Source organism: Sceloporus occidentalis, unplaced genomic scaffold (genome assembly GCF_023333645.1).
Source record: "Sceloporus occidentalis isolate IW3139 unplaced genomic scaffold, rSceOcc1.0.p SCAF_105, whole genome shotgun sequence".
Classification (NCBI taxonomy): domain Eukaryota; kingdom Metazoa; phylum Chordata; class Lepidosauria; order Squamata; family Phrynosomatidae; genus Sceloporus; species Sceloporus occidentalis.
The window spans coordinates 2,735,840-2,753,790 of NW_028317085.1; the positions used below are offsets into that span (position 1 = coordinate 2,735,840).

Here is a 17,951-nt window from a genome sequence, read left to right on the forward strand (position 1 = left end):
GCAGAGCACCACAGAAGGAACTTTTTCCAAATTAGAAGATATATCCTGGATGTAGAGCATCTTACAGAATTCAACAGAAGGTCAGAATGGTCTCCGTCAACACTTTGGTTCCGCAGAATCAACCTTGCAACAGCCAGGCCGTCAACTGAAACATCCGAAGGAGGTCTGGACAAAGGCTCCGAAGTCGGAAGTTCCCAGGAGGCCAAGGTAATCTGCTTGAGTAGGGCAAACCAACATCGACTTGGCCAGTAAGGTATGATGGCCAAGACCCTGGCACTGTCTGAACGAAGCTTTTGGAGAATTTGAGGAATCAAGGCTACAGGAGGGAATATGTAGGCCAAACGGAAACTCCATTTTATTGAAAGCCCGTCCAGAACATGGGGAGAGTCCAGCCTGTTGAGGGACGCAAAAAACGGAACTTTCCTGTTTCTTCTGGTAGCCATCAAGTCTATCTCTGGAAGGCCAAATCTTGCCACCAAGATGGAGAAGGTCTGTGTGGTCAAAGACACTCTGCCTGAGACCACCTTGCCCAGCTGAGGTCGTCCGCAATAAGATTGTAGCAGCCTTCAGATGTTGTTGGGACCACCTCATTAACACAGCATAGAATCTGCAGACTTCGTGTCCGTGTTCCTCCTTGCTTGTTTATATAAGCAACTGTCGTCGCGTTGTCTGACTGAACTCTTACTATCTGGGGTCTGAAAGCCATGAGGGCTAGAAGGACCGCCTTTAATTCTCGGTAATTTGAAGACCGATGAGAATCGTCTGGAGACCAAATTCCCTGTGTGAAGAGGCAACCTAAATGTGCCCCCCAGTCGATTCTTGAGGCATCCGTTAAAGTTATCCAATGTCGGGGTTGGAACAAGAGACCCTTGGAAAGATGGGCTGACTTTTTCCACCAATTCAGATGAGATAGGACTTGGTGTGATATTGTGAAGTTTGAGTCTAGGTCTTCTTCCCTTTTTTACCAATTTGAAAGGATCTGCCATTGTAAGGGACGCAGCTGAGACTTTGCCCAACCGATCACAGGGATGGATGCTGTGAGAATACCCAGGATACTCATAGCTCTTCTGAAAGAGCAGGTAGGATTCCTTTGAAGAAAATAAATTTCCCGTCTTATCTTCCTGATCTTTCATTGCGGGAGAAAGATGCACCTAGAAACTGAGTCCACTATCAACCCCAGGAATTGGATCCTGGTGGAGGTAAGGAGATTGGATTTCTCCTTGTTGATGATCCAGCCATGTCTTTTTAGAAACTGAATCGTGGTGTCCAAGCCTGTCAGCAATTTTTGTGTAGATTCTGCCTTGATGAGCCAGTCGTCCAAATACGGTACGATAGCGACACCCCGTAGTCTTAGGCTTGACGTCAATGGGCACAGAATCTTGGTAAAAACCCTTGGAGCTGATGACAGACCGAATGGGAGGGCTTTGAACTGAAAGTGAAGAATCCTCTTGTTTATCCGAATAGAGAATCTGAGGAACTTTCTGGATGCTTCGGCTATAGGAACATGAAGCTAGGCGTCTTTTAAATCCAGTGTAACCATAAAATCTCCTCTCTGCAGAATCTGCGTGACAGGAGTGAGGTTTTCCATCCGGAAACGCTGATAGCGGATACAACTGTAGGAGCCGTCCGGCTTTGGAACCAGAAAGAGACGAGAGTAGACACCTTAGAATCTGCGATGAACCGGGACCTTCTCTATGACTCTCTTTTGTAGCAGCGTGAGGCATGCCGAATACAGGGCTACATTTTTGATTGCCGAAGGATATGAGGAAATAAGGAACTGGCTCAATGGAGGTTGAAAATCCAAATATTTTGAGTAGTCTGTTCCCAGGTATCTCTGAACCACTGCAATCTTCCTCCTACTTTGTCAGAACTTCCTTTCTTCTTGCTTCTTAGGACGTTCTTGGAATTTTCTGTCTCCGTAGAGACTGCGAAAATGTTGTGAGCGGGAAAGGTCTGGCATTTCTATATGGGTATCTACGATTCCACTTGATCCTTCTAGATGCCCACGACAGGGGCATAGATGCCCACGACAAGGAAATAATTCTACCACTGTACAAGTCACTAGTCAGACCACACATGGAATACTGTGTACAGTACTGGGCACCAGTGTACAAAAAAGATATAGTGGAGCTGGAGAGGGTTCAAAGACGGGCAACCAGAGTAATAAGGGGAATGGTAGGACTACAGTACCCAGAAAGATTATCAGAATTAGGGTTATTTAGTTTGGAAAAAAGACGGCTTAGGGGGGACTTAATAACTATGTATAAATATATAAGGGGGCAGTACAGAGATCACTCCCAGGACCTATTTATACCCAGGACTGTATCTATAACAAGGGGACATCCTCTACGGCTGGAGGAAATACGTTTTCTACACCAGCACAGACAGGCGTTCTTTACCGTAAGAGCGGTGAGATTATGGAACTCTCTGCCAGAGGAAGTGGTAATGGTAAACTCAATAAAAGAGTTCAAAAGGAGCCTGGACATGTTTCTTGAAAGCAATAACATTACAAGTTATGGATATTAGATTAATAGGGACAGAACGTTGATCCAGGGATTTATTCTGATTGCCATATTTGGAGTCGGGAAGGAATTTTCCCCCTGGTATGGGGCAATTGGCATCTGCTTCATAAGGGTTTTTTTGCCTTCCTCTGGATCAACACAGTAGGGACACAATATGTATATAGGTTGAACTTGATGGACTTTGGTCTTTTTTCAACCTTATGAACTATGTTACTATGTTACTTCTATCCTGAGGGAGAGCTCTTTTAGTATCCGACATCTGTTTGATCAGGTCTTCTAGCGGAGCTCCAAATATAGTTTCTTTCTTTCAAAAGGTAAATCACATAAAGAGGCCTTGGATGCCGAATCCGCTGTCCACGATCTTAACCACAGGGCTCTCTGTGCCACTGAGGATAATCCCATATTCTTGGATGACAATTTAAGAGATTCGTGGGATGAATCCAACAAAAAACTATTGGAGAGTTTTAACCTGTTGAGGAGTCTAGAAATCTCAGTATCTGAGTCATCAGAGAGACATTCTCCCAAGGCCTGAATCCAAAAATTCTGAGCTCTAGCCACCGCTGCACTGGCCACCGCTGCCTTGCACTGCGAACCTGCAGCCTGAAATATGCACCTGCAAGACGTCTCTACCCTTCTATCCATGGGGTCTTTTAGACCTAACACTCCTCCAATGGGAATGGTTGTCTTTTTGGAAAGCTGTGCAATTTGGAAATCCACTTTAGGTGGATCGTCCCATGTGTCTTTCCCTTGAAGTTTGAACAGCTGTCTGAACTGTTTCGAAATAAAGGCCCTTTTACCTGGGTGCTTCCATTCCCTCCCCATAAGTTCTGTTAATTTAGGTAAAACAGGAAAACCTTTAACCTTTTCCGAATCCTCTTCCAGCAACATATGTGTTACCTCCTTAGAAAATTTACGGAGCTCCTGAGCCGGGAAAAAACCTCATCCTCTGAACTATCACTTGCAGTAGAAAGAGATGATTGAGAGATTTCACCGGAGGAAAGGTCTGACTTAGATGATGATCTGGACCTTTTGCGTTTATGCGAAATTTCCTTTGCTTTTCCTTGGGAATGAGCAGCAGAAACTTGAAAAGCCTCAAAGGTCTGGGCCAAATTTTCCTGGAACCAACCCAGGAAGGAATGCAAGTCTCTTTGCTTTTCAGTAGCAAGTTGTTCTGCCGAGCAGGAATTACACATTTTCTTTCGACAACCATCCAGGAGCCGGGTAGCACACTCTGAACAAGCCACATGCTTGGACTTAGAAGTAGCTTTTCTGGGAGCCGGTGGAGGCTTTTTATCTTTCTCCGGAATTTCTGTAGGAACCGGACTAGACATCTGACAAAAGAAAACAGGGGTTAATAGATAAAAGAAAAAAGAAAAAATATATATATATATATATATATATATATATATATTTTTTTTTTTATTTTTTTTTTTGGAGGGCAGAGAAAGTATAGAGCAAAGATAAAAAAAATCTTACCCTAAACTCCTCTGAACCGTGTGGGGGGGCTGGTGACACGGTTATCCTGTACTGGCAAATGCTCCTGCAGTCAGACAGGAAAAAAGCGCCTTTTAAAGCATTCAAAAATGTCGCCCTCCGGAAGATCTGATTCGCGCATGCTCAGTAGCGCGATCGGATCTTCGGTGGAACGCAACGACACCCGGGCGTGCGTTCCACCACAATGCGCATGCTCCGGGATCCTATCACAAAAGGATGCAAAACAGACCTCTTCCGTAACGCGAACCGCTACAGAAGGAAAAGCCTCTCTCTGCTCACCACCCGGGGAGCAATCGGAGGAAGACGAATCCCCAGGCAGCAACCCGTGCGCCTCACCAGCGAAGTCCGTCCGGAACCGAAGATCTACTGTCCGTCCCTGAAAGGGACAAGAAAAAAACTGCCATCTTTGGAGAGGTGCCGGTTTTTATGGGTAAGGAGGAGGGGCGTCGGATATGTTAACCATTTAATTACCTTTAGGTTCTACTTGTCCCGAGAAAGAATACTACCCACTTGTACTGCCACTGTATGAAAAGGGAAAAAGATGTTTAATCCCTCTGGAGATGGAAAGTCTTTTCTTGGGGTGACCTCTGCTTGTAGAACGCCTATGGTACAGGAAACGTTCTAGAACTTCAAACTTTTTGTCAGGCTTCTTCTGGCATAAGTGTAGCTCATACAGTCAAGATGAGGTTTTGTCTCTTCTGCTAGAAAAAAAAGAATGTGTCTTCTCTCAGCTCCTCTTACTTAGGGTGGCTTTTTACATAAGGACCAGAGTAAATGCTTAGTTTTGGAGCATCATTTTGCTGCGCATACCAGCTGCCAAAAGGAACAGGGATCTACCACCTACCACTTTCTCTTTCCTGAAGGAAAGCGGAGACATCCACCAGCACAAGGGGGGCAGCCCACTCAAGGGCCTCATTTGAGGGGCAGGAAGAGGCCTCAAGGGTTGTGAGGGAGGGGCATTTTTGAATTGTTTTTCCTACCCTATCTGGAGGAGGAGCTACATCTATTATGTCAGCTGCCAGGGATCACAATGGAAAAGAATGGCATTAATAAGGAGCAACAGGAGTAGGAAACTTGGTTCTAATACAATTAACTTTTTCACCAGCACTGCTTATTCAGCCTAGGTAACCTGTGTTGTCTAAATCACATCCATGTTACCATCCCATCATTTTTAACATATGCTGTAAACAGATTGTGCACTTAAGTCTTGTGTTTCTTGAGATTTCTTTAATATGACACTTTAATATGTTCCCTCTACAAACAACATACAACTTTTTTGTCTTGTCTACATCAATGTGCTCTCTCAGGGATATAATAGAGAGATATTTAAACTGACAAACTTACCACTGATATGTTATTACCATCAATTGACAAACCCGTTAATGCAGAAAACATGGTAGTAGTGCCCCCTACAGAAAACAAAGAAATGTTACAATAATTTATACAAATATTAAATGAGATTGGAATGCAGAAAATCTAACTTACCAAACTGAACATCTGGGAAGGTAATTTCAGAAATCTTGTTATTGGAAATTATTAGCTGGTTCAACCTATAATCAACAAAAATCTAATTTATTAACAAAATGCAAAAATAATGGAAACTAGATGAAATCAATGTCTGATTATCCTGCGGGATATGCCGTATATATATATATATATATAACATATTTTATTTTTATATATATCATTTGCTAGTGATTTCATTTGCACAATGTTTATATGTATATATAAACTTACCTGATATGAGCCACATACAACAATGTTAAAAGCACATTTAAAAAGATGAGTCTTCTATTTTTACATGACTAGCATTTTGTAAAATATGCTCATATGCAACAAGTTATGATCTAAGTAGGAATGATAATAGAAAACATACCTTAGGCAAAACAGATTAGCTATTACAATTAGACTACATATACACATTACATTGTCAGAGTAATATATAAAAACCACAAGGGATTCACAGATTAATAGGATATGTCAACCACAGAATGCAGCTTGTGTTAAAAGTACTGTCTTGGGGACAGCTTTCCCTGGTACACCAAATATATTACTCTGTCATGCAATACACAGAAGAGCCTTTGTTTTCGTGATTAGTCAATCAAGTTATTTTTCTACTTGATAATGTTGTGCAGATTTCAAATTTTTATTTTCTTAGTTTCTTTAAGATCTTTGTTTTTACTTATTGTTTGAGATTTTCAGAGCTTTCTTAATCTCATATTTAAGTTTTTATTCAACATTTTGAATATTACTTTTGGTGATCTAACAGTGTTTTCCCTGGAAGAAGTGACAAAAGACACAAGACAGCTTACTAGTTGATGTGACCAGAACAGAAGAAACTTGCAAGGTATAAAGTTTGGTGAAGCTGAAAAAAAGTTCACATTTCTCTTTTGTACACAGCATTTTAATAAAAGTTTTACTGAATCTCTGTATTCTCCATGTTCTATCCAGATGTACGGAGAAAGACTTCTTACTAACAGAATATGCGTGTTATCTCTGGCTTTCATAATGGTTTAGCTACCTAAACAGTTTACTTGGGGCACTTGGTTGAAATATTGTTCTTTTCTCAATAAAAAAAACACACCATTCATATTCACTGCCTTTACATAAAGAATACCTCTTTCTTGTGGCTTAGAGGCATATGACTATCAACAGTTACATCAACATTTTTTCAATATCTTGTATATATATTAATGCGGTTATAAGTCAAAAATCAAGATCTGATTTTAACACAATGTTTTTTTTTCATTTTATTCTTTAATATAATCCAACACCAAAAAAGCAAACCTTGGTAAATATGCTACTGCATGAAGCTGGTTCCCATCAACAATGTTGTTGTTAGAAATGTCAAGTACCGTCAGGGACTGAAGATGCTCAAAAGGCCTGCAAGGAAGTATAAATAATGAAACAAATGTGAAAGTATGAACAAACTTTTTAATGCATGATGATGGTGTGCTAAAAAGTGGGGAGGCTACAGGCTACATTTGTCCACGTAAGAGCAGAGGCACCTAGAATGGAATAAAGACTTATTTTATGACTCACTGCTCCCGTGAAATGCCTACAAAGTGTGTCGATTTATTTAGACAGGTCTGGTCTGTGACTATATTGGGTGGTCTGAGTCCCTGATGCATTGTGGACTGTTTGACCAAACGTGCACCCTGCAAAAAATTTCCAGTCTTCTACATTTAGCCACTAAAAATACAATAATTCCATTGCATAAAATAATATATCATACCTTTCCAAACTTGTGATATCATTTGAAGCCAGGTGTAGTTCATTAAGTACAGGCCACATGGGAGCGCTTCTTAAAACCTTCCATAAGACATACACAGTTTAGTGTCTTTGAATACAGGTCTCATACATATAATATACTATATAGTGTGGGGAAAGACATATGGTTCACTTTTGGGATGCGTGGATTGAATTTATACAGAAGGTATTACTATGAACACACACAGATACATACACAGGACACTGGTATCACGCTGTTCAAAAACACATTTACGTAGGAGTCTTCAATTAAATTTGTATCAAACTACATACAACTTTTCACACTACACTACATAGTTACTATGTGTAAACAATAAAAGCTACAAACATCTCTTAATAATACAAAGGGTATAATTTATAAATATGCCACAAGCACAACCAAAAGGAAGAATAACGCAAAAGCCAGAAGAAGGCAAGCAAAACAGCAGGGATCAGGTCACTGTAAATCATTTTCTGTGTGTAGTGGGGCTGTTTTATTGGTCATTTAGCACTACTGTACTTCCCCAGAGCTAGCTTCCACTCTACACTTGTGGTATCTAAAACCCATGACCCTCAACCAGAACGAACGCAGGTGCACCGGAGGTGCGAAAAAAGATCATTTGTGGTAGTATTTATGGCTACATTGTGTTACTTTCTAATAATTAAGGCCATATAAACCTAACCTGTGATATCGGTCACCTAGTTTGGCTTTTTATGTCCAACCTAAGGTTGGGGCCAAAAAAGCAGAAGTAAGGTATTCATGAATAAGTTGGTTATCTGTTCCAAATAATATGCCTAGGTTTCCCTACAAAAAGTGTAAACGGTTGCCACCTAAGCAAACATATTAAAATCGGCCTCACAGGTCCACCAAACTGAACATTATTTCTCAAACATTGCTGGCATAAGAGCTGGTGTGCACCAAAAGTTAACATCATTACTTAAGTATATAATATGGTGCCGACTTTAGCCAGGGATGCTCCTTTGCTCGTCTTTAGGGTCGATGGACTCTCTGCCTTTGCATGGACATTAGATGCCTAGCTACACCTGTTACTTATTCCTGCAATTATGGACCTATATAACCCAGCCATTATCCTATCTTCATTTCTAAAGCTTTGTAGTTCCTGACCCTGATTATTGTTTCACTGGATATCCTTATCATGGCTAATTATCTGGTTTTGACCCCTGGTATGGGGTCAACCACTCAAAGATCTTGGTTTGCCCTTTTGAGCACTAAAGTCAGAGAACAGCCACAGATTAAGAAAGCAAGCAGCATTTCTCATGGAAATGTAGTTTTGGTCGATGGCAGACATGGTAGGTGAAGCATGGAAATAAACTGATGTTTTCTTTTAATAGAGCAGGTTATTCTGTATTCCTTGAAGGCACATACCCACTGAGGTGTACAAAACAGTGATTTATAACTAGTAACACATTTAATCAGTTCAGTTTTTTCCAGGCATAGAGAGCCTTGTAAAACCTAAAACTGAAGACAACTGCTAAAAACCTAAGGTTCATTTATGCTTAGAAAGGTAAACTCTTTCGGCTTGAAAACAGGATGAACCTCATACTACTCTGCCTAAAAAAATGTAATTCACTGCATAATATACTATGGTAAATAATAATGGCTGGCATCAGGTCTACATAAATAAAGAAAAAGACAGTTATGCCTTTTCAAAGATGAATGACTTCTTCATCATGACTTCTTTTACATGTATTGGGTATATCAAATTATTATTATCCAACACAGTACTGTGAGTTAACATTCCATTACAGTATTACATGTTCAGTAAAACCTGATAATTTTCATTTTAACATTACATATTTCCCCACTGTGTTCATTTATAATACACATAAGAACTTCAATAATATTCATATTAGAGACAAAACTTCAGTAAGACATTCAAAATTCTCATTAGGGATGCAACATTCCACCAGAAATATTTTCTATGTCAGTATTGTGTTTAGAAATAAATTCTTCAATCATGACAAAAGTATTGGGAACGGAAGTATTGAATTCAGGTGTTTCAATCAAACCCATTGCCACAGGTATATGAAAACAAGTACCTGGCCATGCAGTCTGCATTTACAAACAGTTGTGGAAAAAAATGGGTCGCTCTGAAGAGCTCAGTGAATTCAAGTGAGGTACTGTGATAGGATGTCACCTTTTCAACGAGTCAGTTTGTGAAACCTGCTAGATCTTCCATGGTCAACTGTAAGTGGTATTATTGGAAAGTGGAAGCGTTTAGGAACAGCAGCAACTCAGCCATGAAGCAGAGGGCCACGTAAAGTCAGAGAGCGGGCTCACAGAGTGCTGAGGCGCATGGTACGTAAGTCGGCAACGCTCTGCTGATTCCATAGATGAAGAATTCCAAACTTCCACTGCCATTAATATCAGCACAAAAATTGTGCTGCAGGAGCTTCATGGATGCAAGCCGCACATCACCAAATACAATGCCAAGCGTTGGATTGAGTGGCATAAAGCACAACGCCACTGGACTCTGGCATGGTGTAAACGTGTTCTTTTGAGTGATGAATCACATTTTTATGTTTGGCAGTCTTATGGGTGAGTCTGGGTTTAGTGGATGGCAGGAGAACGCTACCTGCCTGACTGTGTTGTGCTAACTGTAAAGTTTGGTGGAGGAGGGATAATGGCATGGTTATGGTGGAACTCTTAATGCTTCAGCATACTTGGACAATACTATGATTCCAACTTTGTGGGAACAGTTTAGGGAAGGCACTTTTTTACTTGACAGCATGACTATGCCCCATTGCACAAAGCAAGGTCTGTAAAGTCATGGTTGGATGAGTATGGTGAGGAGGAACTTGACCTCAACCCCATCGAACACATTTGGGATGAACTGGAATGGAGATTTCGAGCCAGGCCTTCTCATCCTACATCAGTGCCTGACCTCAGAAATGCTCTACTGGATGAATGGGCAAAAATTTCCCACAGAAACACTCCAACATTTTGTGGAAAGCCTTCCCAGAAGAGTGGAAGCTGTTATACCTGCAAAGGCGGGGACCAACTACACATTAATGCTTATGTATTTAGAAAGCGATGTCATAAAAGTCCCTGTTGGTGTAACGGTCAGGAGCCCCAATACCTTTGTCCATATAATGTATCCTATGCATTCTATATTATGTACCTAAATACCAGTAGTTGCATTATTGTTATTTAACATTTCTTTCAAATAAAATGAGTTACAGTGTGACATAATGCTAGAATGTTCTTTACCCCAACAGCAAAATGTAAGCATTTCAGTGCTTCACTCACATACAATAGTCATGGCTAAGTTATTTTTCATAGGACTCTTCTTAACAGAAAGCATACTAGCATACCATACTAAATAATCTACAAAATCTAGTGATGGCTCACACAACTAAACTAAGAAATCCAATATATAGTGGTCTATAAGCATATGTCTCCTCTAAGTGCAGGCTAGGACTGCAACTAACGATTATTTTAGTAATCAATTAGTTGGACGATTATTTTTTCAATTAATCGGATAAAAAAAATGCAAATTGTTTTTAATTTAAAATAATGTAATAAAAAACGTACAATTTACACTTTCATCTCTTTATCGCAATGGCATTTCTCTATGCACATTCTTATTTTACTGACATAATAATAAAAGCTACAAGAACCCAAACACAGTGTTTCTCAAACTAGGTTTTAATACAAAGTTATTATTAAATATTAATTCATATGTTTACTATTTTTCATATTTAATAAAAACTATGAGAAAAATGCCTTGTTTATATTTTCTTTTATTTACCAAACTGCCCCCAGTTATGCACATCTGACCCCCAGCTTGCCACTCTGCCCCAGATATGCCTTATACTCCTTATATGCCAGTGATATGCAACTGAGGCCCCTGATATACCTTTTACCCCCAGATATGTCTTATGCCCCCCTGATATGCCTAATATCGATATGCCTTATACCCCCTATATGCCACTGTGCCCCCTAATATGCCTTATAACTTCCAATATGCCACTCGCCCCCATTTATGCCTTATACCTCCCTATATGCCACTGTGCACCCTGATATGCCACTCCACCCCCCATAAATGCCCTGCACCACCCTGAAATTCATTATACTCCCTGATTCATCACTCTGCCCCCCAGATATGCCACTCTGAAATTCATGATACCCCCCATACACCACTCTACCTCCCCCAGATATGCCACTCTGCCTCCCTGAAATTCATTACACCCCCATACACCACTATAAATCACCCATACACCACTCTGCCTCCCCCCCCATACACCACTCTGCCTCTCTCCCCCCTCCCATTCAAAACTCTGCCTCTCTCCCCCCTCCCATACACCACTCTGCCTCTCTCCCCCCTCCCATACACCACTCTGCCTCTCTCTCCCCCCTCCCATACACCACTCTGCCTCTCTCTCCCCCCTCCCATACACCACTCTGCCTCTCTCTCCCCCCTCCCATACACCACTCTGCCTCTCTCTCCCCCTCCCATTCACCACTCTGCCTCCTCCCCCCTCCCATTCACCACTCTGCCTCCTCCCCCCTCCCAAACACCACTCTGCCTCCTCCCCCCTCCCATACACCACTCTGCCTCCTGTCAGCAACGGAGGTTCAAAAGACACCAGGGAGTCGGGTAGAGAGGCAGAGTGGTTTATGGGAGGGGGAGGAGCCAGAGTGGTGTATGGGAGGGTGGCTCCCATACACCTCCTCTGCCTCCTCTCCCCTCCCATACACCACTCTGCCTCCTGTCAGCAACGGAGGTTCACAAGACACCAGGGAGTCGGGTAGAGAGGCAGAGTGGTGTATGGGAGGGGGGAGGAGGCAGAGTGATATATGGGAGGGTGGCTCCCATACACCACTCTGCCTCCTCCCACCTCCATTACACCGCTCTGCTTCTCTCCCGACTGCGTGGTGTCTTGTGAACCTCCGTTGCTGACAGGCACTTTCACTGCAGCTTCATAGAAGCCTCAGCGTAGGTGAAGGGCAGTAACGGAGGCTGTCTGTGCACATCGTGCAGACCCCCACCAGCTGACAGAGAGGATGATCCTCTGCAGGAGACCTCGATTCTCTGTCAGCCGGTGGGGGTCTGCACGATGTGCACAGACAGCCTCCGCTACTTCCCTTCACTGCCGCTGGGGCTTCTACATCATGTGATGCTGCCACTGCATCGTAGGAGCAGAAGCGGAGGGGAAAGGCGGAAGTTGTCTGTGCGCATCGCACAGACACCCACCGGCTGACAGTGAGGGTAATCCAGGTCCCCTGCAACGTTGCGGGGGATCTGGATTCTAGAGTTTTAATCCGATCTCTGTTTGAGGTCGGATTATATAAAGAGAGGAGTTTTTCAGAGCATTTGCTCTGAAAAAAGACCTCTTTTTATAATCGATAAAAATTGATTCGACTAATCGATAATGAAAATTGTTGTCAACGATTTTCATTATCAATTATTATTGATTTTATCGATTAGTTGTTTCAGCTCTAGTGCAGGCGTATAAAAATGTATCATGTAGTATTGTTTTGATTAAAGAAAATGGGGAGAAAAAAATGCAGCTAGGTGGGAATGGGTGTCATTTGTCTTTAGGCTAATTTAGTTAATCATAGAGGGCATGAAAAGCAATTTAACCCAAATTCACAGCACAGGTTTTGGCAGGACCAAGACTATTGCAAAGAGCAAAGAATACTGGATGCATACCCTCTCTGTGTATGTGTTTGTGTCACTCAACAAGCCTACGAGGCAGACGTTAAGGCAGGGCAGCCTTCATTATGAGACCCAGCCTTCGTTATTTTTAATAAAGTGATTGCTGAATTTTCGGTTCAGAATTTTCATTTCGGTGCATCCCTATATACTAAGCCAGACACTGAAGCAGTAGGCCTACACCACATCAATGTTTGGCTTAGTATATAGTGATAGGGGTTATGCTACATTATTGGCAATGTCTGGCTCAATGTATAGTGATAGGTGTTCTGCTGTGCCTCAGTATATAGTGATAGGTGTTATGCTGTACCCCAGTCAATGTGTGCCTCAGTATATAGTGATAGGTGTTATGCTGTACCCCAGTCAATGTGTGCCTCAGTATATAGTGATATGCTGTACCCCAGTCAATGTGTGCCTCAATATATAGTGATAGGTTTTATGCTGTACCCCTGTCAATGGTATGCAGTTTTTCCCAATAAAAAAAAATAATATATATACCGTATTTGCTCGATTATAAGACGAGGTTTTTTTCAGAGCAAATGCTCTGAAAAATACCCCTCGTCTTCTAATCGGGGTCGTCTTCTAATCAGACCTCAAATAGAGTCTGATTAGGAGACTAAGATCCAGATCCCCCGCACCGCTGCAGGGGACCTGGATCCTCCTGTCTCACCCCCCCCCCCATCATACACACTTACCGGTGCTTCCTGCTGTATTGCCGGGGCAGCGGGTTGACGTCTACGCGATCCGCGTAGACAACGTCCGCTGCAGCCGGAAGGAGGTGTGGCTAGCAGCGGGGGTTGTCTGCGTCCGTCGCGTAGACCTTCCCCGACTGTCAGAGATCTCTGATCTCTGACAGCCGGGGAAAGTATACGCGACGGACGCATACAAACCCCCGCTGCCAACTCCACCTCCTTCCGGCTGCAGCAGAAGGCGACGTCAACCCGCTGCCCCGGCTGGAAGCACCGGTAAGAGAGGGCTGAGAGGGGAGAGAGGGGAGAGAGGAGAGAGGAGAGGGGAGGGGGGGGAGAGAGTGTGTGTGTGTGTGTGTGTTAGTTAAATGGGGGCATAGGGCATTTCTGGAGTGGCGTTAAGGGGGCATTTAATAGAGCACTCTGCCTCCTGAAATGCCTTATACCTCCCTATATGCCACTCTGCCCCATAATATGCATTTTAACCCCCTAAATGCCAGAATGGGATATAGGGGTATAAGGCATTTCTGGAGGCAGAGTGGCATATAGGGGGTCAAAAGGCATACCATGGGGCACAGTGGCATATAGAGGGTTAAAAGGCATATCATGGGCCACAGTGCCATATTGGTGTGGCAAGCCTGGGGGCAGATGTGCGTAACTGGGGGACAGGCTGGAAAATACAAGAAATAAAAACAAAAAAAATATTTTTCTCAATCATAGCTTTTATTAAAAAAAATAGTTTACATGAATTAACATTTACTGGTAAAACTTTTTTCCTTTAGGGTCGTCTTATATTCAGGCTTTTTCTTTTTTCCTAAGTTAATATTCAGATTTTGGGGGGTCGTCTTATAATCAGGGTCGTCTTATAATCGAGCAAATACGGTATATATTGATCCTTTATGCAGCCCCTTTATGATTCGCTCATAATTAATTTTTGCGGTGAGAATTTCACCTTTAGAATAGACCATGGAGTCAAAAGGGTTGGAAATATATAGCTCCACCCCCTTGCAATGTGATTTTTTTTATCAGCTCCACCAACTTTATATGGACTGTAGAAGCATATTGTGCGCACAAAATTTTGGCCCTGGGAAAAATTTTGCACAACAGAAATTTTCTGCCCAAGAAAAATTAGAGGGAACATTGGTGTCAATGTGTATGTGTGCATATGTATACTGCAAAGAGTCAGTATGTGTACTTTATTGCAGTGCCAGATTCAATGTGTATAGTGTTCTGTTTTTTATTTTGGTACTAATAAGTAATATGTATTAGCATTAATATGGTTTAATATGAAACCCTGAAAAAATATAATCTTTAGTGGCAGGTACAAAAGGCAAAATAAGGGTTAAACATACAAGCATGAGTCTTTAAGGTGTAAAATACCCTTTGTAACGAAGGGGTTAATTACCTCACTCCATGATATTTTGGTTCGATTCAGTGAGAGTACCCTCAAACTAAGAAATGCACTTGACAACGAGGATGGGTTAGGTGGAAGACTGATTCTGTTTTCACTGAATAAAAAGAAATACAATAATTGTAGGGTAATAAAACTACTTATTTCAAATGCTGCACACGTTTTCAAACAGGTTATGGTAGGGGACAGCCTAAAACAATAACAGTCTACCATATAACAGACAGGCTGTATTTTTTAAATAAATCTTATCAGGAAACTTATTGTTGAAAAAAGCAATAAATAAAAATATAGTATTTCAAATAAAACAAAGTATTTCAAAACACTATACAGAGCTGTGCAAATATTATGGTTCTCTATAAATCAATAATTAATTTATAATAATAAAGGCGCTGTTCCACCTAAAACAATGCAGCGTCAGAAACATCGTTCCTACCACAGTTGAATATCTAAACCCTTGTCAGAAATAATCATTACATTTACATTATATTCATCATGTACACTTTTTAATTCATATGCTTCAAGGGAAAGCTGAACCGCTATGCAACATAAAATTCAGGTACTGACAGGTTGTTGCCATAGAAACAAAAAAAAGTATTATAAGTTTAAAGGGTTTTTTTGCAACATAAATGACAATTCTGTAAATAAATGATAAATGACAAATCTGTAAATGTTTATTTGGTTAACATGCCACAGAACGCAAGTGAAATTCTGTCTTACTGGAAGACCGCCTGTGTACATTGGCTGCTTTCCTACATCCTTTACTATCCCTGTAAATAAAAAGCTTAATATAGCCTATAAAGTGTAGTAGGAATTTGACACTGGAATATTTTACTGGGGGAAAAATACTGTAAATAAAACTACAGGTATTTCTTAAAATCTAATTTAAATGCGTGTAATGGTATATTACAGGAAAATTGCGTACCTGATGTCAAGTTTTTCAAGTTTTTCAAGCTGCTTTGCAATGTCTGCGAGGTCTCCCCATGAGGACAGAAGATTTTTGGACAAATTTAAAGTAGTAATATCTGATATTTTTTGTTAAGTACAAAAGTTTGAACATAAAAGCTGCAATTCTCAAGCGCAAAATAGTTGCTTTAAAATACCTTAATTTATGTTTGAAACACAAGATAAATGGGCTTGGAATTGTAGCCTCATCCCAAGTGAACTCCTCATAAGTGAATAGATAAGAGTTACACTGGACTTAAACTGGGGAGAAAGGGCAGGAAATTGCCACATAATTTCCTTTCCATTTCAGGTAACCCACTTTATCTTTTGTCCCATTCACCTGCATCCCTAATATGACCTCTTACTTGTTTTTGCAACAGCTTTATAGTCCATGTCTCTTCTACCATCATCCCACCTCAACTCACATGCCCTTCTATCCTTTATTCAAAGCCCCCCCACCCCCTGCTGGTGAAGGCAGCCTATCCAAATCCTATTCTCCATTCACTCTATCCATCTCTTCTATCAAATTACCTTGTATGTCTTGGATTGAGAATACAATTTAAATTTAAAGGACATGCATTTTCTTGGAAGAAAGATCTGACGGGGGGATATTATAGAAACATTTAAATATACAAACACGATAAAGTAGGAGAGTATATTTAAAAAAGAAAAAACTATCATAACAAAATTAGAGGGGCAAAGATTTAAAAGTAATATCAGAGAATATTACTTTACTGAAATGGTAGTAAATGCATGGCATGGCATTTCAGCAGACATGTCTAGAGGATAGGTATAAGGCCAGAGACTAAGGAAAGTATTCAGAAATTGGGAAGTCTAGATGGGGTGAATGGTTACTATCTGCAGACACATTCAATGTGTTGCTGTGATTTACCAGGCCCTACTTGCTGCATGGACCTCTCATTTTCCCTCCTTCAACATCCCTACGCTAATCCTGGGGGACTTCAATATATGCGACGATCTATCCTAGCTCTGCTGCCTAATTATTATCCCTCATCTCCTGTCCTATCTATCTCACAACAGAACATCCATACGCACCACGTTGGTCACAAAATTAACCTGGTGTTCTCCAACTTTTGTACAATCTCTAAGTTCTCTAACACTCCCTTCTCGGTGCCTCACCACATCCTCCAAACATCCAACCTTGCTATACCTCTCACACCTCCTTCACCTAAAAGACCACCACAAACCTACCAAAATCTCTCTGACCTAGATCCTAGAAGATCCGACCCACCGAAGGCTGGGAAGGAAGGGGCTGCATATCCCTTCGGGAAGTGTAGCCCCAGAAGACGAAGATTGGTAACTGGGCTCCACTGTGGCCTCCACAGTTTGGATCACCGGATCACCTCTTCACTTTGATTTTGCGCACGGAAGTAGAGACGGAAGAGCACGAACCTCTGGCTCTCAAAAAAAAAAAACATGAATACATCAAAAAACAAGTCTCCATATCGCCTTGCTCCGATCAACTCTTCCTCACTCAGCAGTCCTCTGCTACTGCCTCTCTTCCCCCTCAACCACCAACGAGATTGTAAACACAGAAGAGTAGGGCCCTCTTCTCCTTCTGTACCAGTATGTTTAACTATTCTCAAATTGTCTACTTTTACTGTACCATTTTGTAACAGTGAGTGAATCAGCTGGCGGTAAATATATTACATTTATTTATAAACAAAAATGTATTTATATGAGTTAGGATATTATGGTTATCCAGCATTACAAAACATATAAATGGGATAATTTTTTCAGGACAATGCTAAATACAGTGAACTGGAAAACAAAACTGTGTTCATTTTGGAGGTACTAAAAAGCTTCTCTTGATTCAAAATCAATATTCATTTTAACAGTGGCAAGGATACTAGGACATGAGCAATAGATGTCATCTTTATCACCACCATGGCTAATAGCACACTCTCTAAGGGAAATGTCACGCAATTTGTTCAGCTGACTG

At 41.3% G+C, this 17,951-nt stretch overlaps 1 protein-coding gene across 1 annotated transcript in view; it reads right to left on the reverse strand.

The window, feature by feature from the left end:
* Positions 1–17,951, reverse strand: part of LOC149283400 (tubulin-specific chaperone E-like) — a 37,494-nt gene that overhangs the window by 11,243 nt on the left and 8,300 nt on the right. Inside the window, exons 4-10 of the mRNA XM_089497638.1 lie at positions 17,860–17,948; positions 15,969–16,068; positions 15,041–15,143; positions 7,252–7,328; positions 6,804–6,899; positions 5,502–5,566; positions 5,361–5,425 (exon numbers count right to left, since the gene is read on the reverse strand). Coding sequence (XP_089353764.1) covers positions 5,361–5,425; positions 5,502–5,566; positions 6,804–6,899; positions 7,252–7,328; positions 15,041–15,143; positions 15,969–16,068; positions 17,860–17,948 — 595 coding nt within the window. The remainder of the gene's footprint in view (positions 1–5,360; positions 5,426–5,501; positions 5,567–6,803; positions 6,900–7,251; positions 7,329–15,040; positions 15,144–15,968; positions 16,069–17,859; positions 17,949–17,951) is intronic.